The sequence below is a fragment of the Glarea lozoyensis genome (genome assembly GCF_000409485.1).
Source record: "Glarea lozoyensis ATCC 20868 chromosome Unknown GLAREA3, whole genome shotgun sequence".
Classification (NCBI taxonomy): domain Eukaryota; kingdom Fungi; phylum Ascomycota; class Leotiomycetes; order Helotiales; family Helotiaceae; genus Glarea; species Glarea lozoyensis.
This window is the reverse complement of record NW_007360998.1, coordinates 2,049,789-2,069,898: the sequence shown is the minus strand read 5'-3', so window position 1 is coordinate 2,069,898 and position 20,110 is coordinate 2,049,789. Positions and strand designations below refer to the sequence as shown.

Genomic DNA, 20,110 nt, shown 5'->3' with positions numbered 1-20,110 from the left:
AAGTATGAGTATCTCTCTTAGAACACTAGTTATGCTAAGTGCAGTTGCTTACCTTGTTTTACTTAGTACGAAACGTCCCTGTTTGTGCAAAAATAGTTTACTGAAAAATCATCGGCTTAATGAAATTCATATGTGCGTTCTGTCGGAAGTAGAACCTGTTTTGTCGTAGTTTACTCGGCTTTAGAGACAAGAGAGACTGTAAAACTAGGTGCCGAGCTGCTAGTCGCGATATGGATACATTTTGTACAAAAAGGATGGAAATTCGTTCAAACGCCTAGGGTGCTTTGCTGACACAATTACGTTGTGGAAGAGCTATCGTTCGAATCGGCGTCAATTTTCACGGCACATCAATCTTACTTAGTTTGTTGACTCATCGATTTGGATCTGCTGAGTGAGAAGTTCTTTTATTGCTACTTGAAAATTTTCAGGGAAACAGACAAACGAATCAACAGGTTGATATTTACAAGAATCGAAGGTGGTGATCGCTAAGGATCACTACAGACCGAGCTCTGGGCTCAGAAGGTGGCAAACGACTTAGCAAGAAGCACCAGTTGGTACACCCTTGCAAGCAGTGCTCTTCTTACCACCAGTAACGCTCACACCAGTCCATGTCCATCCCGAGCAGGCGGCGCAAAGGATCTTGATGTTGGTACCTCCTGAAGCAACGGTTCCGGTCACCCCATTGAGAGTCAAACCAGTGATTGGGACACCAGCTGTTGGTGTTCCTGTTGGCGATCCATTCTCATAATCTTGTTCGATAACCTAGACTGGTGTTAGTCGTCTCATTCGAATCGAGGAGATGGGTTAGAACTTACAATTCCATAATCGGAGATGTTGGAGAGGGTTATGTCTTTGTATGTGACGCCCGAAACACTTCCAGTGGCACCGGAAACTGTCTTGACACGGACACCATTCGCAGAGTTCACAATTGAGGAGGAAGAGATTGTGACGGTTTTGACGGTGTTATCATCACGTCCACCGACGGACCCAATGGATAGACCGTGACCACCCGAGCAGGTACCTTTGGTGAAAGTGATGGAAGTTCCTGAGTTAATCGCCAAGCAATCGTCCTGGTTCTTAACATTGGCACCAGTGATAATGATGTTGGTGCTGGATCCAACGTCAAAAGCATCAGTGTTATGCCCTAAAGCACCGGTGTCACCAGCACTGTTGTCGATTGTGATGCCAGAGAGGGTGAGGCCAGTAGCACCGTTGATGGAGAAACCTTGGACGGGAGTGTTCTTGACGTTGAGGTTGGAAATGGAAGATGTGCCAGTAAGGGAATGAGCGTAGAAGAATTTGGGCTTCGTCTTTCCACCATTCGTTCCCTTTCCGTCCCACCAAGCCGCACCGTTACCGTCAATTGAGTGTCCAGAAGCACCAGTAACTGTGATATCTACACCAGAGACAGAGATCAGAGGGCCGGACCATTCTTCGTAACCGAAGGTGGTTTTGCCTTGGAAGATTACCTGCGAAAAGGTCAGGTCAATTTCCTTGTTGAAATCAAGATTCAGATATGCTTACATGAGTACCAGAAGTAAGCTTGGTCATGTCCAGAGTTGTGCCAGAAGGAACAGCAATGTTGTTCAAGACAATGGTAGCGCAGGATGTCTTGGACTTGCTGACGGCAGCTGCGTCGGTGAAAGTGCAAGATGCTCGCTTCTCAAGAGCCACTGCCTGGTTCAATTGAGGACCAGTTGTAGGTGCTGGCATAGGTGAAGCTGCAACAAGGAGTGCGGCGCTGAGGCCCAACCCCAAGGTCTGGATGAATGAAGGCATATTGATGAAGAATTAGAAGATCCTGTGGATTCAAAAGGAGTGTAAAGGAATGAACTCTGATGAAAGGGTGAGGAGAGAAGTTGAAGAGGAGCACACAGGATTCTACTTATACTTCTACCATTGAAGAAACATCTTCATTGATAGCGCCATTGATGGCAGTAGCTGTGGGGAACCTTACGCAAGCCTCTCAATCCCCTCTTTCAGATAGAAGGGCTCCCGGAAATGAGTTCTTTCGTCCAAATATCGAACTACAAGGGTTGGACGATATACTTCCGTTAAGCTTCGTCATGCGGACCATCAACTTGGCAGGGAAGCTTGACTCCACGTTATGGATCTTAGGTTCGAGGCTCGGGAAAGGCTACATCGTGCTAGTAGAATATCTCATGTTCTAGTGCTGATCGTCGACCCCGATGCTCTATCTCGAAAACATGCTACATTAGACGGCCTGATCCGGGCCATTGTGTCACCTTGATGGGGTTTATATTCTGTTTTTCAAGGCGCTCCCTCGTGTTAGACAAAAACTTAGTTCTACTCTTTACCAGGTCAATAGCTGAGGCTGAAAGGGAGGTACATCGTGACAAAGGCACGAAAATACTCTCTGACTATGAAAGGAGGTCGACTAGGAACATGGGTGGGTCCGGCAACGAGGGAGATGAACGGGACGAGATTCGTGGAAACCCACCAGACCGTTTGGTATTGATGAACTAAGCGAGCTCGGAGTGTGGGGTATTATCCGTCGGACATCAAGTCCACAAAACTCCTCAAATCAGAAAATGTACCTTCGCCGGCAGTTCAGTCTTTTTCGAGTTAATGATATCTAAAATTTCCTGAAAAGAAGATTTGCGGCGATTGATAGGTTAAGTCCTGATGTTTTTACCTCTTAGTCTGACCCCTTCACGGCCTTTGAAGGGAGTCAGGAGACAACCTTGTGGGTGGATACTCGACTTTTTCGGGTCATGTTTCAACGTTCCTCTTGTATCCACAATACAATCTATCCGGAGAACTTCATTTCTGGAGAACACTGAGCGAAGACTGCGCCCAAAATTTACTTGATTTCACTTCAAAATATTAATGCGATGGTATCTTTGAATATGGCTTTGACAATTCCGCAGCATCGCTACCTCAGGGTAGGTCAAGTACTCTAAAATTGGCATAACAATAGCGCTGTGTCGTTGAGACATGAGCAAGCAGCCAAGGTGTTTCCCAGGTCCTTCCGAAATAAGCTTCTCGACAAGCTTTTTCTCGCTACTAGAGATGAGCTTAACCGTCTATCCCAAGGATAATGGTGCTTGTACCCCGCGGGGTTGAAGACTCCTTAATTTATCCGTTGGACAATAATCTCCGCTTGACGCGACAGCTGCATAATATTGACAGTCTTTTGATCCCTATTAGAACGAAAACATGTCTGCTCTATGATTTGTTTTGGTCATCATTTCCACTTTGATTCTTCCGTTCTATCGTCCTGTATTCATGATGCGTTTCTTCCTCACGCTCTCTTCATTTGTTGTGTCGGTGCTAGCTGCGAGCCGTACTACTGCACCTTCTGGTGCCATTACTGTCGGGTCTGGTGGCAAGTTTACAACAGTAAGTACTTTGTTCCTTATCTAGAAATTTTTACTAACATAGTTCTAGATTCAAGCCGCTATAAATTCTCTCAGTACGACTTCCACCACGGCACAAAGCCTATTTATCCTTGCTGGGACCTACAATGAGCAAGTTATCATTCCGGCAAGAAAAGCGGTTCTCAGTATCTATGGCTATACCAAAGATACAACCTCGTACACTGGCAATGTAGTCAACATTCAGCATAGCTCAAGTCTGCTTAGTGGTGCCGCTAATGACCAGGCTACGGGTACCGTTCAAAACAACGCAGCAAGCACCAAATTCTATAACATCAACATCAAGAATACTTACGGAAAAGGATCTCAGGCCATTGCATTAGCCGCTTACGGAGACCAGCAAGGATATTATGGTGTTGGTCTTTACGGTTACCAAGATACTCTGCTCGCCAATACCGGAAACCAAGTCTATGCAAAATGTTACATTGAAGGAGCTGTCGATTTTATCTTCGGTCAACACGCAAGAATCTGGATTGATAGTTCAGCAATCGCTGTATCTGCGTCCGGCGGAGCTATCACAGCCAATGGAAGGGCTACTGCTGATGATGTCTCCTACTATGTCATTAACAAGTCCACTGTTGCTGGTACTTCCAGTTCTGTTACATCTGGCTCCGTGTACCTCGGACGGCCATGGACCCAATATGCTAGGGTCTGCTTCCAGAATACGAGCTTAGGAGCCATCATCAACAAGGCAGGCTGGGAAGTATGGAGCACATCTGAAGCTAGAACGGGAAACGTTCTTTTCGAAGAGTACAACAACAGCGGAACCGGTGCTTCTGGAACTAGAGCTAGCTTCGCGACCAAGCGAAGCACTGCACTTTCGATAAGCACTCTTCTGGGAAGCACATATACCAGCTGGGTTGATACAACCTATTTGGGTTAGATTTCATAAAGAAATGGGTGGAAAATGTTGCCTATTCATTGTATATATTTTCATTTGATCATCCTAAATGGTTAGCCCTACATAGCCTAGCATTTTTATTTTCATGTACATACCTCATATGAAGAACCATGCAGCTTGCGACCAAAATAGTGCACATGTTCCCTGAGTCAAGACTTCTCTGTTTGCGCTCTTTTTGCTTTTGTTAGCCCAACTGTGGCTTCTATGTCACTCTGAGGCATTCGCTTAAATCCGACGGCTTTTTAAACGCCGCTCCCGGAGTTTCTCCCACATCACCGTGCATGAGCTTCCCTGTAGCAAATTCATACAAGTTCTGGATCTCGTTCGTCGGACTCTGACCAGAGCATCAGTCCACCACGCAAACCAGAACAATTCGCAGCCTGCGCTACACAACTGAATAATCATGGCTTCATAACGACGACATTTTAGAGCGAGTTCCATACCTCAAAAGAAACCTTAACACATACGAGTGTCAAAGCAACTATCGAATCATCCGGCGGATTCGGGTTATTGCCAAAGAGGTGACAGTTGGTAGAACAAGCACAATTAGAACTTTCAGAGCTGGGGGTTTGGAGCAATTACGAGGAGTCTTGGGAATTGTATTTGTACATTGGACGATTTTTGGGTTCCTGGATTCGCCTCGCTATCTTAACCTCGCCGACCATATTAAGCCGCAATGCTACGAACCTCGATATCTTCCGCCGGAAACCGAGGCTTTCCAAAAGTCATACGATCGATCACAAAAACCTCTCCCTTCTCGATACCGACTTCTGCACTAGCACGACGTAACATATCCACTGCCAGCTCTAAGGCCTTCTCGAAATCCAATCCAGGCACTGGCTTTGTTTTCTCCTTTTCCTCTCGTACATCGCCCGTCCGCCCGCAGACTGTTTTACAGCGAATACGTTCGTCCATACGTTCAATCCACAATTCACGGCGTGGCAGATATAGTAAAAATGAGAGCGCGAAGGGGCCAACGCCACCAGAACCAGAATCAACAAGTTTAGGGGGAAAGCTAAGGAAATTATCGAGAGAATATGGATGGTCTGCTCTGGGTGTATACTTGATGTTCAGCGCGCTGGACTTTCCTTTTTGTTATTTGTTGGTTAGGTACCTCGGTACGGACAGAATTGGTGAGTGGAATTTTTCCTTTCTCGGACAGAAGAAGTTAGGTATGGGTTGCTGGAATCTGGTGGAATGGATATTGAACGAATATGAACCCGGAATTCGAGAGTCTTGTTCTACGGAGAACTTGCTCTGGAATTTGGTCCAACAAAAAGGGGTGTGGGTCTTCCAATGATCGGAAAATAACGGCTTCTACAATAAATCGCCCACAGCGCTATTGAAGTCTGTTGGGCGGGCAAGTATTCAGAAGAACCAGAATATCACATGCTAGCGAAGCGATACGTGGGTTTCGAAACACTACTATGCACGACAACATAGGCTCTTCGGGAACTTCTAGGCAATGTAGTTTTTGATATGGTGTCGGGAAAGGACGGGAGGAGCCCAGTCGTAGAGATTTATTGGACTAGCACATATTCGAAGCCGACTCCTTCTGGATCTGGAAGTTTTTACTTATTTTCTGACTATGCATATACGAGCACATGACTAATTTTGATTGTAGGGGATTGGGAGGAAGCGATAGTCTCAAACGTCAAGAAAGTCATACCAGACACCGTGAAGGACAAATGGCATGAATTTCGATCCTACATGAAAAAGACGGAAAAGGATGTAACCGGCGATGACAGCATCAATGAGACCGTCGAGATGGCTGGCTGGGGTGTGGAAGAGGCCGAAGCTAAAAACAAGAAAGATGCCAGTGAGTTAAGAGGAACATGATATTATGAACCAACATTACTTACGCTCCTTAGGTCTTGCAACTCAGCTCGCGCTTGCCTACGCAATTCACAAGTCTTTCATCTTCATCAGGGTACCTCTAACGGCTGCGGTGACTCCGAAAGTTGTCAATACTCTTAGGGGCTGGGGATGGGATATTGGGAAGCGAACAACTAAGGAAGCAAAGGCTATGAAAAGAGCGAGCTTCCCTAAGAAGATCAAAGCAGAGAGACCGTGGAACAGGAACCGTAAAAGAGGAAACGGCAGCTGAGTCAATGTACTGATATGTCCAAATACTGTATTATAGGGCCCCTCCACCAGCATACCTACTCAATGTACATGATACGATAGATAGACTCTCAGTGCTGGATACGTAATGAATGTAGATTGGGCCATTGAATTTTCTTGTTTCGTAATAGTGTAGCACTTGTAGTATTCTAGGCGTCTGGCAACGAAGGTGTAAATATTTGTAAATTAACTCCAGATTATTTAACTTCCAAAGTTGTCTGAAAACGATGATTTATGAAGTGATGAATTAAGGTTTTACCCGTTGTAGTTTTCGGGTGCCGCCTCGGCCCGAAAGTATCAAAGGAACGGTACTATACATACCAAATATTGCAAAATTGCTTCAACCAATCATTATTCCCTCGGTCGTAAGTTCTTCTGAACCTAACTCAAACCACACAAAAATCTAACTCTCATTAGGTCTAGTTGGTTTATGGCGTCCGGCTGTAATTGTTTCAGTCTCACCGGAATGGTATGTTTCACCTTAAAACAATCAACTCAGGCGATGTGCTAACACATCGAATAGTCGGGGGTTCGACTCTCCCCTGAGGGAACATCAGCTTGCTTGCAAGCTTCTTTTTTTGCCATTTTTTTGGTGTTCAGTTGTTAATGTGTGGTGATACCCCACTTTCTCGGGTTTAAGCGAGAGGGAGGGGGTCTCCGCGTTTTTGGTCATTGGTAGGGCTGAGCAGCGAGGAGGAAGTGAGATATCCTTTCTGGGTTTAAGCGTTTTCTATTTTAGACATCAATTATCATTTTGTTTCGCCTTAAACATAAAGTATTAATTAGTGACTTCGTCGGGACAACTTTCAACTCCGGGAATGTGATTAACAATTACATTGCCAGTGACTATACTGACATAATACTTTAGAGACCGCACTTAGGGTAATTCGTTGTTCTATGCGGGAAGTAATCTCTAGACTTGATGAATACATCATAGCCCTGACAGCATGGCCTTAATATAATTACTTGCTAAGTTCATGAGAATAATATCGTTAACTTCGAAGGCGAAGGCATTCTCGAGTTTCATGATGACACGGGTTTGACACGCGCATCTAAACCTGGTATAATTATATAAGGTGGGTTCAGTGAGAAAGGGTTGTTGAGATGGGAGAAATTGATTGCTTAAATGGTGATTCTTTGCAAGACCCTATACCGAAAGCCCCCCCTATTCCACCTTCGCTTAGCATATGGTCTGAGCTTTGACTGCTTAATACTGAGAGATAAATTGTAAGACAAAGTAGATTGATTGACTACTATAGCTATGTAGAAACTTTTTTAAACCTTAGATGAAAGAAGTCCACCACTCTGTAGCTTCTGGAAACGCGCGTGACGATGCCGAGATTCGGTCCTCCACCTTTTAAAGCCCAGAAAAGATCGCTGTGTTCTGATTCGTGGCGTTAGTGACGATACCGTCTGCAAGTACGATCTAGAGTGGCTCTAGTTGATGTAGAAGGAAGATCAACGACACAAATTTTTCCATACCTCAAAGTTCTTGACATTATCTGCAGCAAGACCATACTCGCCAGAGCCACGGAATAAGCCATCTTCATTCGTTGTTATGTCAGAACTAAACTCTCGTAACTTTCAATAAGAAATAACGAATCAAATACCTCCAAGGATTAGGCCACCAATACCAACATCTGGAATACGTCCTCCAATTATGGTAGCTTCCTGCGCATCTAAAGCTGCTATAGCAGTGCCCCAACGGCCACCGGGTCCGAGACTTGCAAAAGTTTTATCCTCACTCAAAGTGTCCTGGTTAAGTCTTTGAAGATCTAGTAAAATAACTTCTTGGCCAATAGTAGAGAAGCCTGGGTTGGGTCAGTGCCCTCCACTTCGAACTGCAAATTCGGTCCGGAAAAATTCGAGGACCTTAAGTGCATTTGACAAATCGATGGTGTTAGATGGGTGGGAGAATGGAATATGGTTTATCAATAACCGCTTCGAATCTTGAGGAGTTAATGACTCCTCAATTGTTCCAACTGGATTTTCTGGTTGTCATACCAGTTCCAATCAACCAGAGCCTCGTTTAGCGGAGTAGTGTCTACTTGGTCTGTCCCAAAAACAAGCTTTGCGACCTGACACGCAACGAAAAGTGAAGGCGACGTTTTCTTCTCGTAAGCGTCGGTCAGACTTCCAACCTCAGCTCCGACCACGCCTACGCTGGAAAGAAAGGATCCGACAGTCGGCGCCATTGTGATACCGCAAGGTGCAAGTTCAGATTTTGCGGAATTGTCATTCAACACATTCAGTTTTATGCTCCAAAGTAACCAAGGCAGGAAGTTTATTATGTTGGAAAGGATTTTGCACGCAAGATATAGGGAGCAAAATCTGAAAGTGCAATCCAACCGCAGCAGAACCGAGAGAAACGTTGTAAGTTACCCAATGACTTATCGGATGGATAGAGATTCGTTTGCCCAGTAAAGTGCTTCTCTGCTAACTTATTAATTGGCTCGATGAGCGGCAGGAGAGAAAAGATTGACAACGGCTCGTCGTAGACGTGATTAGATTTGCCTTAATTCTGAGCAAGAAGAACATATCATGTCATATATGCTGGTTAAAGACTGAAATCGTAGGACCAGCCCCGATGCTTGAAATTCGATTCCGGGCCGGTATGTCGCCTGCGTCGTTACACAAAGGCAGGTGTTGTTGAGAAAATAGTCTTTCGCCTCCTCGCTGTTATGAAACATATTGTAAGACATTGCTTCCTTAGAGTGGACTCTAAATTGCAAAACCTGCAAATTCATATTTGTTCTCGTAAGTAATCCCTAAACCCGATTGTGTATCTAATCGGAATCACTATATGTGTCGATAGGATTACAACAAATTCCTGGTGTAAACTCATCTTCATATATGACGTGATCGAACTTTAGGCTACTCCCACCCTCGAGATATGGTGAGAGGAGTTCTACAAGAAGTTCTTCTTCCTCATCGGTTATACCTGGTCTCTTAGACGAAATGGTGAGTGTTATACGTCGTAAATTGTTTTTAATTTGAGTACTTTGATTTATGAAGTACACCAAGGTTCGCGCCCCGTGTTCGTAGTCCCAGGTATAACGCTCCCAATTCCATAGATCATCTCGTAATACCAAATCCTGGAGATTAAGTGGCAGAAGTTGGCCGATGTCTACCGCTGGACTTCGTTTCCACCCAAGAAGCACCGCTATTGGAAGCTCGAGTACTTGCAGTCGTATGAAATCTTCCAATGACGGCGCTGAACCTTTTAGTCCCCAACTTGTCGTAATGTCATCGTAGTCACCACCTTCTTCAATGATGCCCAAGTAGACACCGTCTTGATAGAAAAATCTCGAAGATAATTTTAATCGCTTCAACGAGCACCCAACCACACTCAATATATTGAATAAGTGCGGTACATCTATGAATGATTTTCCACGGTGTCGCTTATCACATTTGACCCAATAATCTAGCTCAAGAACGTTGAGATTTGGCGTTGCATGTAGAATCATCTCTAGCTGATCGTCACCTAGAAGATATTTGTGCAGGACAAGTTCCGTAATCGTTGTAGCAATGCGTGGAACAGTTGTAAATACTTCTTGTGTGGTGAAAAGGTAGAGGAACATTGATTTAATTCGCGGGGCGTTAAAAATAGGGAGAAAGTTGTTTATCTCAATCTTTGCTGGCTTCGTTTGCGATAAGGGGTAATCCCACAATGTCGAGTAGCGAAATCGCTCGAGAAGTAAAAAATCCGACGTACAAAGGCAGCTTTGCTCCGTAGCTTTCGAGTTCATTTCTGAGAAAAGTGATCTTGGCTCGACACGCTGACAGAAGCCATAAAGCTTCGAAGCTCTTTCACCAGGGTATCCAATATCTAGAGACTTGATGTTACGCGTTTGGAAAAGTAACAATGAGATATAAGCACTAGGCACGCCGGCAACCAGGTTTAAGAACAATTGTTCCCTCTGAGATGAACATAGAGGCGTTTTCGCAATAGCGCTTCTGCAAAGATCTGTCTCCACCTCCGTGATTTTTGTTTGACCAGGAGGGCCCCAAACATTTATCAGGTCACCAACATCGACGTGTAGATGTTCAACGTAAGACCCGCGTTGCGGAATCTGCAAAATGTTGAAGAGCACCGCGTGAAGCTTCAAGAAACTCGATTGTTTCACTTCCCTAGTTCCTTGCTCTCGCCGTTTATGACGCCATATCAACTTTATGTTCTTATAAAGTAACTTCTCTGCAACCCAGTTCATGAATTTGCTGACGCGTAGCAGAGCCAGAAGATCAGCGATAGGTAAATGCAAGAGTGCACTGGATATAAGTTCTAAGGGAAGACTAGTAAACGTGTCCATACCGGTTGTGTCTTATAGGAGAAAGGCGAGGCGAGAATACGACCGACGAGAAGAAAACTGACAGAGTGCAGTTTGACTCTAGATATGTAAGGAGGATTCAGTCTTTGTTGGTTATGTTGGTAGTCTAGCCATGTGCTACGCCTCTCTCTTCTTCCACTAGTTGTTGTGCTTGTAAGGCTGGTTAAGCGAGGAGGAGCTGAATGCCCAAGGGATCAGGAGTCAGTTTCAACTTTCCACCTTATAAGTCTAGCAATTTTGATCCTGGCTTGATTACCGCGATTTTACTTGCTTAAATCCGAGGAATCGTGGGGTCTGAATTGTGCCCGTAATACCAGAAAGCACTTCAACTGTGAGAGCGCTACTTTAGTTGTGACAGGATGTACAGACTAAGTTTGCGACAATCCGTCTTACTGGAAAGAATGATACTTGTCGTGTACCACAGAAGATTACATAGATCGACTAGTCTGTCTGAATCGTGTACAGAGCGATCGTGTGCTCGAATCATCGTCTGTAGACTTTCTAGCTACACAAAAGACGTGTCGCGCATCATCTTGTGCTTAACTAAAATCTCCGATCGATCAACGTAAACAATAACTTTTGACGTCTGTTCTACAAAGCAGCGCGCGTGACAGAAGACCAGTTGTCGTATCTGGGTTTGGCCTTACCTAGTCTATTATTCAACGCGTATCGCGGTCGCTTGAGAACACTAAAATTTGGCTTCTTTGGTTAGAGAGTGACAGCAACCTTGCATAAATTGACTTATCAGACCCGCAAACTTCTCTGACGCAGATGCTCTTGTCTCAGATTGAGGTGACCTCAGATTATCTGACATATTAGATAGCTGGAGACGGGGAAAAACGAAGGGGTTGTGATAAACGGGTTAATTGACTATACACGCGACCATTCCAACTCCTAGCAGATCCCCGACCCCATGTGCTAATGCAACAACACGACCTCGACACAAATTAGTTTTCAGTATGACTTTGCCTCCGACACGCCATCCATGCAATGCTCCAATGTTGTGATATCCCGAGAACCTAGCACTGAACTCCACTGCTTCTTTTGCCAAGCTCATATGTTGACCTCGAGTCCTCTCTTTGTTCCAGGTTGCTCAGTGCTGCATTGGCTAATTGCGCCAAAGTACTCGCCATGAGCACTCAATCCGTCAATAACTTCACCAATGGCTCCAAACTTGCTCTCTGTGCCTTCATTCCCGGCTTCCGTGAAGACGTGCCCATTGACAACCTGGATATTCGCTGCGGTTTGGGTTCCCTTGTCGATGTTTATGAAAAACTCAGGGTAAAAATGCCCCCAGTTGCCAATCTCATGAAATGGGAGTTTGGGAACAATATCATTAAAATGAGTCACTCTATTGTTCGATCCAAGAGCAGGTGCTTGAGATTGGATAAAGTTAGAGATGTCAGCTGTTCCGAGATGAGGCTGGCCATAGGTGTACTTAATGATGTTAGTGGTGCACAGTTGGATGACATACATGACTCACAAGATCTGTAACTTGACCAGCATTTCTCAGAAGCGTTGCAGTTAGTGCGGCGACAGCTCCGCCTAGACTGTGTCCTGTTACTACAACCCTATAGCCTCGATGCGTAGCAAGCGAAGCGGCCACAGCTCTTTTCACTACGTCCTGTGCATCGATGGCTGCATTTCTAAATCCCTCATGGATCTCGCATCCGTCATTCTTGTTGGCCGTACCACAAAAGTTGGTCTTAACCCGACCAATGCTGATGTCAGTAATAATATCCTCGGGATTCTTGTCGAAGAGCGAAGTTCCCTGGAAAGCAACAACGATCATCTTGTTCGTATCATCAGTTGCGACAAAGCCTCTGGTTCTAGAGATGCCACTACACACAGTAAGTTTCTAGACACGTAACGAGGCAGCGCGGTTCTTACGTTTCAAAGGATGTGGTAATATTTGTCGTCGCTATTTCCACTAAAGGGCAAGCTCCACCACCAGAATTACAACTTAGTTTCTTCCCGTTCCCATTCACGTTGTCAAAACAATAGGCAGCTCCGGCGAATTGTGACATTAACGAGAATTTGCTAAATTGGGCATCGGGAATGGCTGAAAAACATCAGTGCATGCTCCTCCACAAAAGAAGTTTCACATACCTCTAGAGAATAAAGCACCTAGACTGGATGCTGGGGCAGCATTTGTAGTTGTAATACAGAACAACAAGACATATTTCGCAGCAAATGACCACATTTTCCTCACCATATACGTATCAAACTTTAAAAGAGAAAAGAATTGAACGAGAGTGAGCCAACGAGTAGTTGACTAAGAAAACAGTAGGGAAAGAGTGAAGTGATGGTTAAAAAGAAAAGAGAGGAACTCCACTCGATATTTATTGATCGACTAACTCTGGGATCTCAAACTCTAAAAACGGCGTCCCCGCATTCTGGTAGTACAAGCTGATTCTCAGAATGTAATCTTTGATTATTTGCCGAAACCGTAATCCCTTCAGATGATGAGTGAGACTGAGATGCGCGGCATTCGAAGGATTTTTGATTACGCGAAGGGGGTCATTTGGAGATCGTACCTGACTTTCTGGTAAGCTAAATGCTCCTACCTGAACTAACCTATTTCCCCAGGCGGACCAATGCCGGGCTAGTCGACGGAAAGATAGAAGAGCCATAGACCACTGTCCCTGGGGTTGCACAATTGAGGCGAAGTCGTGAAATGGTTGCACAGCTGCTTCTTACCCCTCCAACCTGTCGCAGATCAATCACTCCAGCTTCTCAGTATCGGAACTCCTCCATCGCTAGAAGCGTTTTGGGGAAATGTCCATGTGATTCAATCTAAAATGAGAAGGAGGAAAATACATGATCGTTCCTTGAAGTTGGTGTGGTGGCAATGCAGCATCACCCATCAAGTCTCCAAGTTCCAACAGCCCCGAGGCTGAAATATGTCGCCGCATACGGGTGATCCAATTGTTGGACTGCGGGAGACTCGACACGGGACAAGAAGAATCATCATGAGGCTGCTAGGAGACGGTCGCAGAGAGGAAGAGAGCGCAATGCAAGTCTCCTAAGTTGGTTGGAGTCACTCGCGTCCTGAAGTCTGAGATTGTAGTGACAGTCCTCGGAAAGTTGGTGGCACCCGTCACGGTGTGCGGCATTGGTGGCCGTTACGAGGAGAGCAAACGAGCAAAAGACGAAGCGGCAGGAATAGGAACAGCGCGGTAGTCGGAGGAATCCTTCGTAAGATTTTTTTTAATCGCTTCCAGGGTTCCAAGGTTCTCCTTCTTTTTCGGAAGATTTTGGCGGAAGATTTTGGTTGGTTGTGGTTGCATGGAAAGTTCAAAGTTTACATTGTGTACGAGGACTGACTGGAGGAGCGGAGCTTCAAGCGTCAAGGCGTGTCACGTGGTGCTAGCTCTTTTCCTAACCTTAGTTGTTAGGCTTCAATACAAATTTGTGGGACTCATGGGACTCCTCAACCTCCAGCTTCTCCTTTCATCTCTCATCTCTCATGTCTCTTCGAGCTTCCTAAATATCCATCCAAGATTGGGCCTGCCTGACGTACTCTTGCGAACAATCGTGTCCACGGAAATACCAATTGTCCCAACCTGCTTCTACGGACCAATCCTCCGATCTCTTACCAGGCGTTGGCAGCCCGTCCATACGGCTTGATCATCTACCTACAGCTCGGAGCACTTCTTCTCTTCTGATCAAGAAACATCATGCCTTTATCCGCCGCAACCACATGCTTACGCTTTCTGCAGAGTTCGGGCTGCTCAGCGTCTTCACTGCTTTAGTCATGTAACAAGAACCCCTCCTCCCTCCAACACTTGTTAATGGTCACCCAAATTTCTCCGAATGCAAGTACAGCATGCAATGCAATTGTTGGTTACTCTCAAGAGAACCAAATCACATCCCGTTTCCACGTAACGTCAGCATTTATCAGTATCCAAGAGCCGGGTTAGGACACCTTCATCCCCTACTCTCGCTTGTAGCAAAGGCACCGCATATGCGTAAGCCATATGAGGACAAACTTCAAAATTATTTCCTACTGAACTTCCCATTCAGTTTCGACACTGTCTTGTCACTTGATCAGCTTCGTCGATGACAGAAGGTGTAGACAGAGATAGCGGAATCCAAATCGGAGAAAGATGAGGGGCCATGCCTGCCTCGACCCTTCGTACGTAGGAATTATCCGGCATCCCACACAAGTTGTATAACAGGATTTCTACTACATCTCACTGCAGGGTCTTCCAATGATATTTCAAGTAGAAAGCCCTGGAGTGTATTGGAATTCTTAACCGGGTTCAGTCTGCCCAAAACAGACATATCACATTTCGAAAAGAACGGTCAAGAGAGACCTCAACTATCATTTGTGCGACAAGAAATCTGCCAGCAGTCCATTGCATGAAGGCGCATTGGCGCTAAAGTAAGATCGAGTCCCACGAAATCGGTTGTGGCGTTCTCGCGGAGGCCCTCTCCAATCTTCCAGTCGAATTGTCTTTTGACACCTAAATACTTGGATCATGGTACGCTCTGAGTGGTGCAACAGAGCATGGTAATGTTTTTCATCATGATAAGGGCTCCACGAGGGGGTGGGGATGGAAACTCGGCTAATAGTTCCGTGCTCTCCATGTTGGTAGCCGGCAAGCCTTACTAACACTTGATAGAAGTTCTTACTCAAGAGTTTGTAGGGTGTTCGCAGCCATGGTGAAGAGTGGAAATAGAATAAAGGGAGCCATTCACAGCTGCATTGGAAGAATGTGAAGCACAGTATTTCAGCTTTTCCCACAATCACAAGTCTAACAACACCTGTCCTAAATTAAACATCAAGGCAATCAGCTCAATTAATCACGGTTTTTCTTCTCCTCACTCCTGCGAAGTCTATATGTACACCACGGATATTCCCCAAGCATGTTGCAGACAGGTTTGATCACACCTCCAAAGATGGAATTTCAACAATATAGCACCCACACCTCACCTAGCAGGCAGGCACCTCTGCAGGTCAGCCTTTCCATTGTAACCCCAAGGACCTTTTTTGAACCAGGATCTATCAACCTCGACAGCGATACATCACAAAGCTCAGAAGAAGACCAGTACGTCGTTTCAGAAGAAGCAACGATTCGCGAACCTACAATTCCAAGGAAAGACCTTGTCCATCGTTCATCTATTCTACCGTCACACAACCAGGTACTTCAGAGATCTGAGGACAGCAACTGTGAATACTTGTACTCACTTTATCCCGGACCACGATCCAGCGTCTTCCCAGATTCAGTTACCGCTATCATCTGTCACAATGCAGGTATATCTCGTCAATCCCTTCAAAATGCAGCCAATGTGTGGAGTAGAGCTTGCACCGAAAGGAGAGAAATCCACGTGGCATTGCTGAAAAAGAATTTTGGTCTAGTTCTGCCTGCACAGATCGGATGTGGTAATATGTTAGAGCTTATTGATTCAAGTGAACGTGGAAGTTCCAGCAGAAGTGATGGTTATCCGAGATCGGATTTTGAAGCTTCGGCTTTCATGGCGTTTATGCCTAATCGAGGTAATTGATTAAATAGCCAGTTATATTTCACTATCGTTAACGTATTTATCTAGCTTACCCGATTATTCAGAAAGCCAACCCTGCAGATTTGGCTTGCCGAATGTTACCTGCAGGCTTAGTGCCAGCAGGAGCTCGATTTGTTGCAGCATGTTTCTGGTCGTTCTTGTGTGTTATTGATGGTAAGTCAGCCCTCAATGCAAGCGGCCATCTAGTTAATATCCTATAGATTTGACGGAAGATGGCGAATGTTCTGATTGCATCGACACCGCGATCACTTCACTTACTTATCTGACTTCTCTTACACAACTCGATCAGAACATCCGTAGCATCTGGTCTCGATCCGCACCCGAGAATCCTACCTTGAAAGATTGTAAAGTAGTCATTACAGCATTTCATCATGCCGTGGCGACGATCGTCCTTCATCCTTCATGTCCCGAGAAAGAAGATTGGAAGCTAGATTTCTGGCATGAAGTCGGTACGGTTGTCCGCGCATTGCAAAGCGAGAAACCTCTTCACGGTCGTAACTTCTCTATGAATGAATGGATGCGCCTTCGTATTCTCACCATCTCAGCCCGCCCATTCATGGTTCTTGCTCGCGCAAGCCTTGGCCTGCCAACCAATCTTGATGCAGTCACCACTTCACCAAAGATTAACCAGATGCAGGTCTTAGTCCAGTCCGTCACAGGTCTTCAAAATGATCTTCTCGGCTGGCAAAAAGACCACATCGAAAAGAACCCGATGTGTGTCGTTGAAGTTATGATTCGTGACGGAATGCCCCACGACCAAGCATTCGAGCAAACCCTCACAGCTCACAATGATGTCGTACGTGCTCTCCTCAACCTCGCCGAGCTTGGACCGTCCGATGAGAGCACTGACGGCTGGTCCGGGTATGTGAGTGTCCTGGTAGGCTTCTGTCATGCTATGGCTACCTGGATGCTAGAATCGAAGCGATATCGAGTTCTAGACGAAAGGATGCGCGAAGCTGTTTCGAAGAAAACAATCGAGGCTCGGTTCGCAAATGGTGCTCGAGAAGAAAATGAAGTACGACGACATCAGCGAGAGAGTGACACGGAACCTGGACCTCTCCTGTTCAGTGCGGAGAAAATGCAAGCTGCTGCTGTTAATGGTAGATGTCAACCCTTGTACAACCTCTCCAAAAACGACAAGATGACAACAGTAGCGATAACTTAGGGTTTTCTTTTCTCGCCACGCTTTCGGTTTCCGGCGTGGTTGTCATAGCAGGAAAGAGGATTGGGGTCTAGTTGTTATCCAAGGCAGTGTTCAGAGAATGTCGCTAGGTTGTTGGTGCAGAAGGTCCGTCCGAGAAAAGCTGACATATCTTTCAACATTCTTTCTTGTCACATAGGGAGGCTCACTGTATACCCTTCCTCAATATTTTCACATGGGTGCGAAGGTGTGCGGTCACAGTTTCGTCATTATTGGGGCGAATTTTCCTTTTTGGTTAGGACAGTATTGGAAATAGGGGTCTACATAGGGAGCTCATAGGAATACATATTTGGAGAGAATAGGCTGCTTTCGAAACTGCGTGATGTAAAACAGCCCGAGTAGCAAACGGATTGGACAAGAGCAATCACAGTAACGGAGGCGTAATATGATATTCAACGACGCAAGTGCCAGAACAGCTTCCTCTTTCCTCTCACTACCGACGATTCCGAGCTTCCGTTTTAGAATATGAATAAGTAATGCACACAAATTTTTTGGCCTCGCGAAACGCTTCACTTGTACAATATATAATTTTCCAACATAACTCCGAGAACCTGCTGACAGCTCTGTAAAACAATTCCGACGCCATCGCTTTCCTTAAACATCAAGGTGATTCAAAAATATTATTTTTGCCACGCTCCAGGATCAATCTCAGTACCCAAATCCCTATCTTCCAAAAATGTCCTGCCCTGCAACTGATCTGGCAGGTACTCCTGTACCACTTTACCCTCCTTATAATTAGGGTTATATTTGTACTGATCGCCATATCCAAGCTCCTTCATCAATTTCGTAGGTGCATTACGCAAATGAATCGGGATAGGAAGACTCGCGACGCCTGGCTCCCGCAACGAAGCATACGCATTATTTAATCCTCGATACGCCCGCGTGCTCTTCGGAGCAAGACATAGAGCTACTGCACAATGACCGAGAGCTATTCGACATTCAGGCATACCTATCTTTTCGGCAGCCGTATACGCGCTTGTGGCAAGACTCAGCATGGTGTTATCTGCGAGCCCGACGTCTTCGGACGCTATTACGACCATTCTTCGAGCAACATATAGAGGATCTTCGCCCGATTGGAGCATTCGAGCTAAGTAGTAGAGTGCTGCGTCTGGGTCACTACCACGTACGGATTTGTGAAATGCCGATATTGTATCGTAGTGTTGATCTCCAGCTCGATCATATACTAGTGTTTTAGTAAGTGACGACTTGATTTCCTCTTTCGTGATATTAGGCCTTGTAGATAGAGACATAGCTAACTCTAGAAGGTTGAGAGAAGTCCGTGCATCTCCATCTGAGAAAGCTGCTAGGTATTTCAAAAACTCGGAATCCAAAAGGTCTTTAGGAAGGTTATCGCCCTCAGCGGCGAGAGCTCTCTCCAATATTTCCAAAATATTTTCATCGGTCAACTTTGAGAGCGTAAACGTCCTACATCGTGATAGCAAGGCGTTTTGGACTTTGAAGGAAGGATTTTCCGTCGTTGCCCCAATAAGTGTAATCTGCCCATTTTCAACCGGTCCCAGAAAACAATCCTGTTGCGACTTCGTAAACCTGTGTATCTCGTCGCAGAACAATATTGTTTTTCTTCCTGTCAGACCCAATTCCCCTCGTGCCTCGGCAAATATCTTTTTGCAATCGTTAACACCAGAACTGGTGCTATTGATCTCCACAAACCTGCTTCCAACCATGGATGCGAGACATCTAGCGATGGTAGTCTTCCCAGTTCCAGCACCACCCCAGAGTATCATCGAAGGCACCCTATCCATTTCTATCAGCCCTCGGAGCACACCATTTGGCCCAACAAGCTCCTGCCCTATACATTCGTCTAGCGACCGCGGTCGCATTCGTTCCGCAAGTGGCGCCGCTTTCTGGAGCGCATTTACTTTCGACTTCTTCGCAGGAGGCTCTTCGGCACTCTCTTTAGGCTCATCTATCTCTTTTTTAACTTTTGAGGTAGGTAGGAGGTCGTCGAAGGAACGTTTCCTCTGCGGCTGGCTCGGGGTTGTAACTCCATTACTCGTTTGCGTTTTCGGCTGGAAACTCAGACCTGGACTTGATTCTACTTTTGGGGTGGGATACGCTGCTACTCGTTTTGCTGCTGGGGTCTGGAAGAAGCTTGATACGGCCGGACTTGGCTTTTGCGTGCTGGGAGGTTTCTGAGTTGAGGTGCCATTTTGCTGTGTGAGTGGCGGCGATGCCGTCTCCAGATGCGATTCGCATCCAGAATCGATATGGTTATTTATGTCTTTTGCTTTAACTCCTTTGCCACAAATCGGGCAGTCAACCATTTTCAAAGAGCTATGAAGCTATTATTTAGAAGCCAACTTGTTCTGATTGTAAAAAAGTGTGCAGGATTTGGTAAAGTGAGACGCGACTTTCGGGTTCTCTGAGGGAGACGCGCCGAATACCACAGTACCCCTGTTTTTTATGTTCTCCGGTTCCGCTGCGCACGTCCTTGAGTTGGCCGAACTTTCAACACCACCTCCAGCAGTTCAAAATACGAAACATGCTTGATGTACAATTGCTCTTGATTATGTCGGATGAGACTAGCTACCTGTCTTATGCTCTTTCAACCGAAATCTTGGCGGACTACCAAAGGGTCTCGTCCTTGACCTCGATTGCTAGTCTCGAC

At 45.6% G+C, this 20,110-nt stretch overlaps 9 protein-coding genes across 9 annotated transcripts; 3 read left to right on the top strand and 6 right to left on the bottom strand.

Moving 5' to 3' along the window:
- Positions 1-534: 534 nt before the first annotated feature.
- Positions 535-1,779, bottom strand: GLAREA_00667 (Pectin lyase-like protein; the record flags this gene model as incomplete). The annotated part of the gene is made up of 3 exons (XM_008085425.1): positions 535-762; positions 816-1,469; positions 1,525-1,779. 3 exons carry the CDS (start codon positions 1,777-1,779, stop codon positions 535-537), a joined length of 1,137 nt encoding a protein of 378 aa, XP_008083616.1.
- Positions 1,780-3,252: 1,473 nt separating this feature from the next.
- Positions 3,253-4,281, top strand: GLAREA_00666 (Pectin lyase-like protein; the record flags this gene model as incomplete). Its single annotated transcript, XM_008085424.1, has 2 exons — positions 3,253-3,363; positions 3,412-4,281. 2 exons carry the CDS (start codon positions 3,253-3,255, stop codon positions 4,279-4,281), a joined length of 981 nt encoding a protein of 326 aa, XP_008083615.1.
- Positions 4,282-4,965: 684 nt separating this feature from the next.
- On the bottom strand, positions 4,966-5,214 carry GLAREA_00665 (uncharacterized protein; the record flags this gene model as incomplete). The annotated part of the gene is made up of 1 exon (XM_008085423.1): positions 4,966-5,214. One exon carries the CDS (start codon positions 5,212-5,214, stop codon positions 4,966-4,968), a length of 249 nt encoding a protein of 82 aa, XP_008083614.1.
- Positions 5,215-5,778: 564 nt separating this feature from the next.
- Positions 5,779-6,406, top strand: GLAREA_00664 (uncharacterized protein; the record flags this gene model as incomplete). The annotated part of the gene is made up of 3 exons (XM_008085422.1): positions 5,779-5,866; positions 5,924-6,118; positions 6,171-6,406. The coding sequence occupies 3 exons, from the start codon at positions 5,779-5,781 to the stop codon at positions 6,404-6,406; spliced, it is 519 nt and encodes a 172-aa protein (XP_008083613.1).
- A 1,374-nt stretch (positions 6,407-7,780) lies between these two features.
- GLAREA_00663 (FAD-binding protein) lies at positions 7,781-8,618 on the bottom strand (the record flags this gene model as incomplete). The annotated part of the gene is made up of 4 exons (XM_008085421.1): positions 7,781-7,807; positions 7,906-7,967; positions 8,034-8,234; positions 8,507-8,618. 4 exons carry the CDS (start codon positions 8,616-8,618, stop codon positions 7,781-7,783), a joined length of 402 nt encoding a protein of 133 aa, XP_008083612.1.
- A 591-nt stretch (positions 8,619-9,209) lies between these two features.
- Positions 9,210-10,733, bottom strand: GLAREA_00662 (F-box protein; the record flags this gene model as incomplete). Its single annotated transcript, XM_008085420.1, has 1 exon — positions 9,210-10,733. The coding sequence occupies one exon, from the start codon at positions 10,731-10,733 to the stop codon at positions 9,210-9,212; it is 1,524 nt and encodes a 507-aa protein (XP_008083611.1).
- Positions 10,734-11,804: 1,071 nt separating this feature from the next.
- On the bottom strand, positions 11,805-12,954 carry GLAREA_00661 (alpha/beta-Hydrolase; the record flags this gene model as incomplete). Its single annotated transcript, XM_008085419.1, has 4 exons — positions 11,805-12,188; positions 12,235-12,592; positions 12,642-12,813; positions 12,861-12,954. 4 exons carry the CDS (start codon positions 12,952-12,954, stop codon positions 11,805-11,807), a joined length of 1,008 nt encoding a protein of 335 aa, XP_008083610.1.
- A 2,669-nt stretch (positions 12,955-15,623) lies between these two features.
- GLAREA_00660 (Terpenoid synthase) lies at positions 15,624-17,445 on the top strand (the record flags this gene model as incomplete). The annotated part of the gene is made up of 3 exons (XM_008085418.1): positions 15,624-16,254; positions 16,308-16,433; positions 16,481-17,445. The coding sequence occupies 3 exons, from the start codon at positions 15,624-15,626 to the stop codon at positions 17,443-17,445; spliced, it is 1,722 nt and encodes a 573-aa protein (XP_008083609.1).
- Positions 17,446-18,101: 656 nt separating this feature from the next.
- On the bottom strand, positions 18,102-19,766 carry GLAREA_00659 (P-loop containing nucleoside triphosphate hydrolase; the record flags this gene model as incomplete). Its single annotated transcript, XM_008085417.1, has 1 exon — positions 18,102-19,766. The coding sequence occupies one exon, from the start codon at positions 19,764-19,766 to the stop codon at positions 18,102-18,104; it is 1,665 nt and encodes a 554-aa protein (XP_008083608.1).
- Positions 19,767-20,110: the final 344 nt, after the last annotated feature.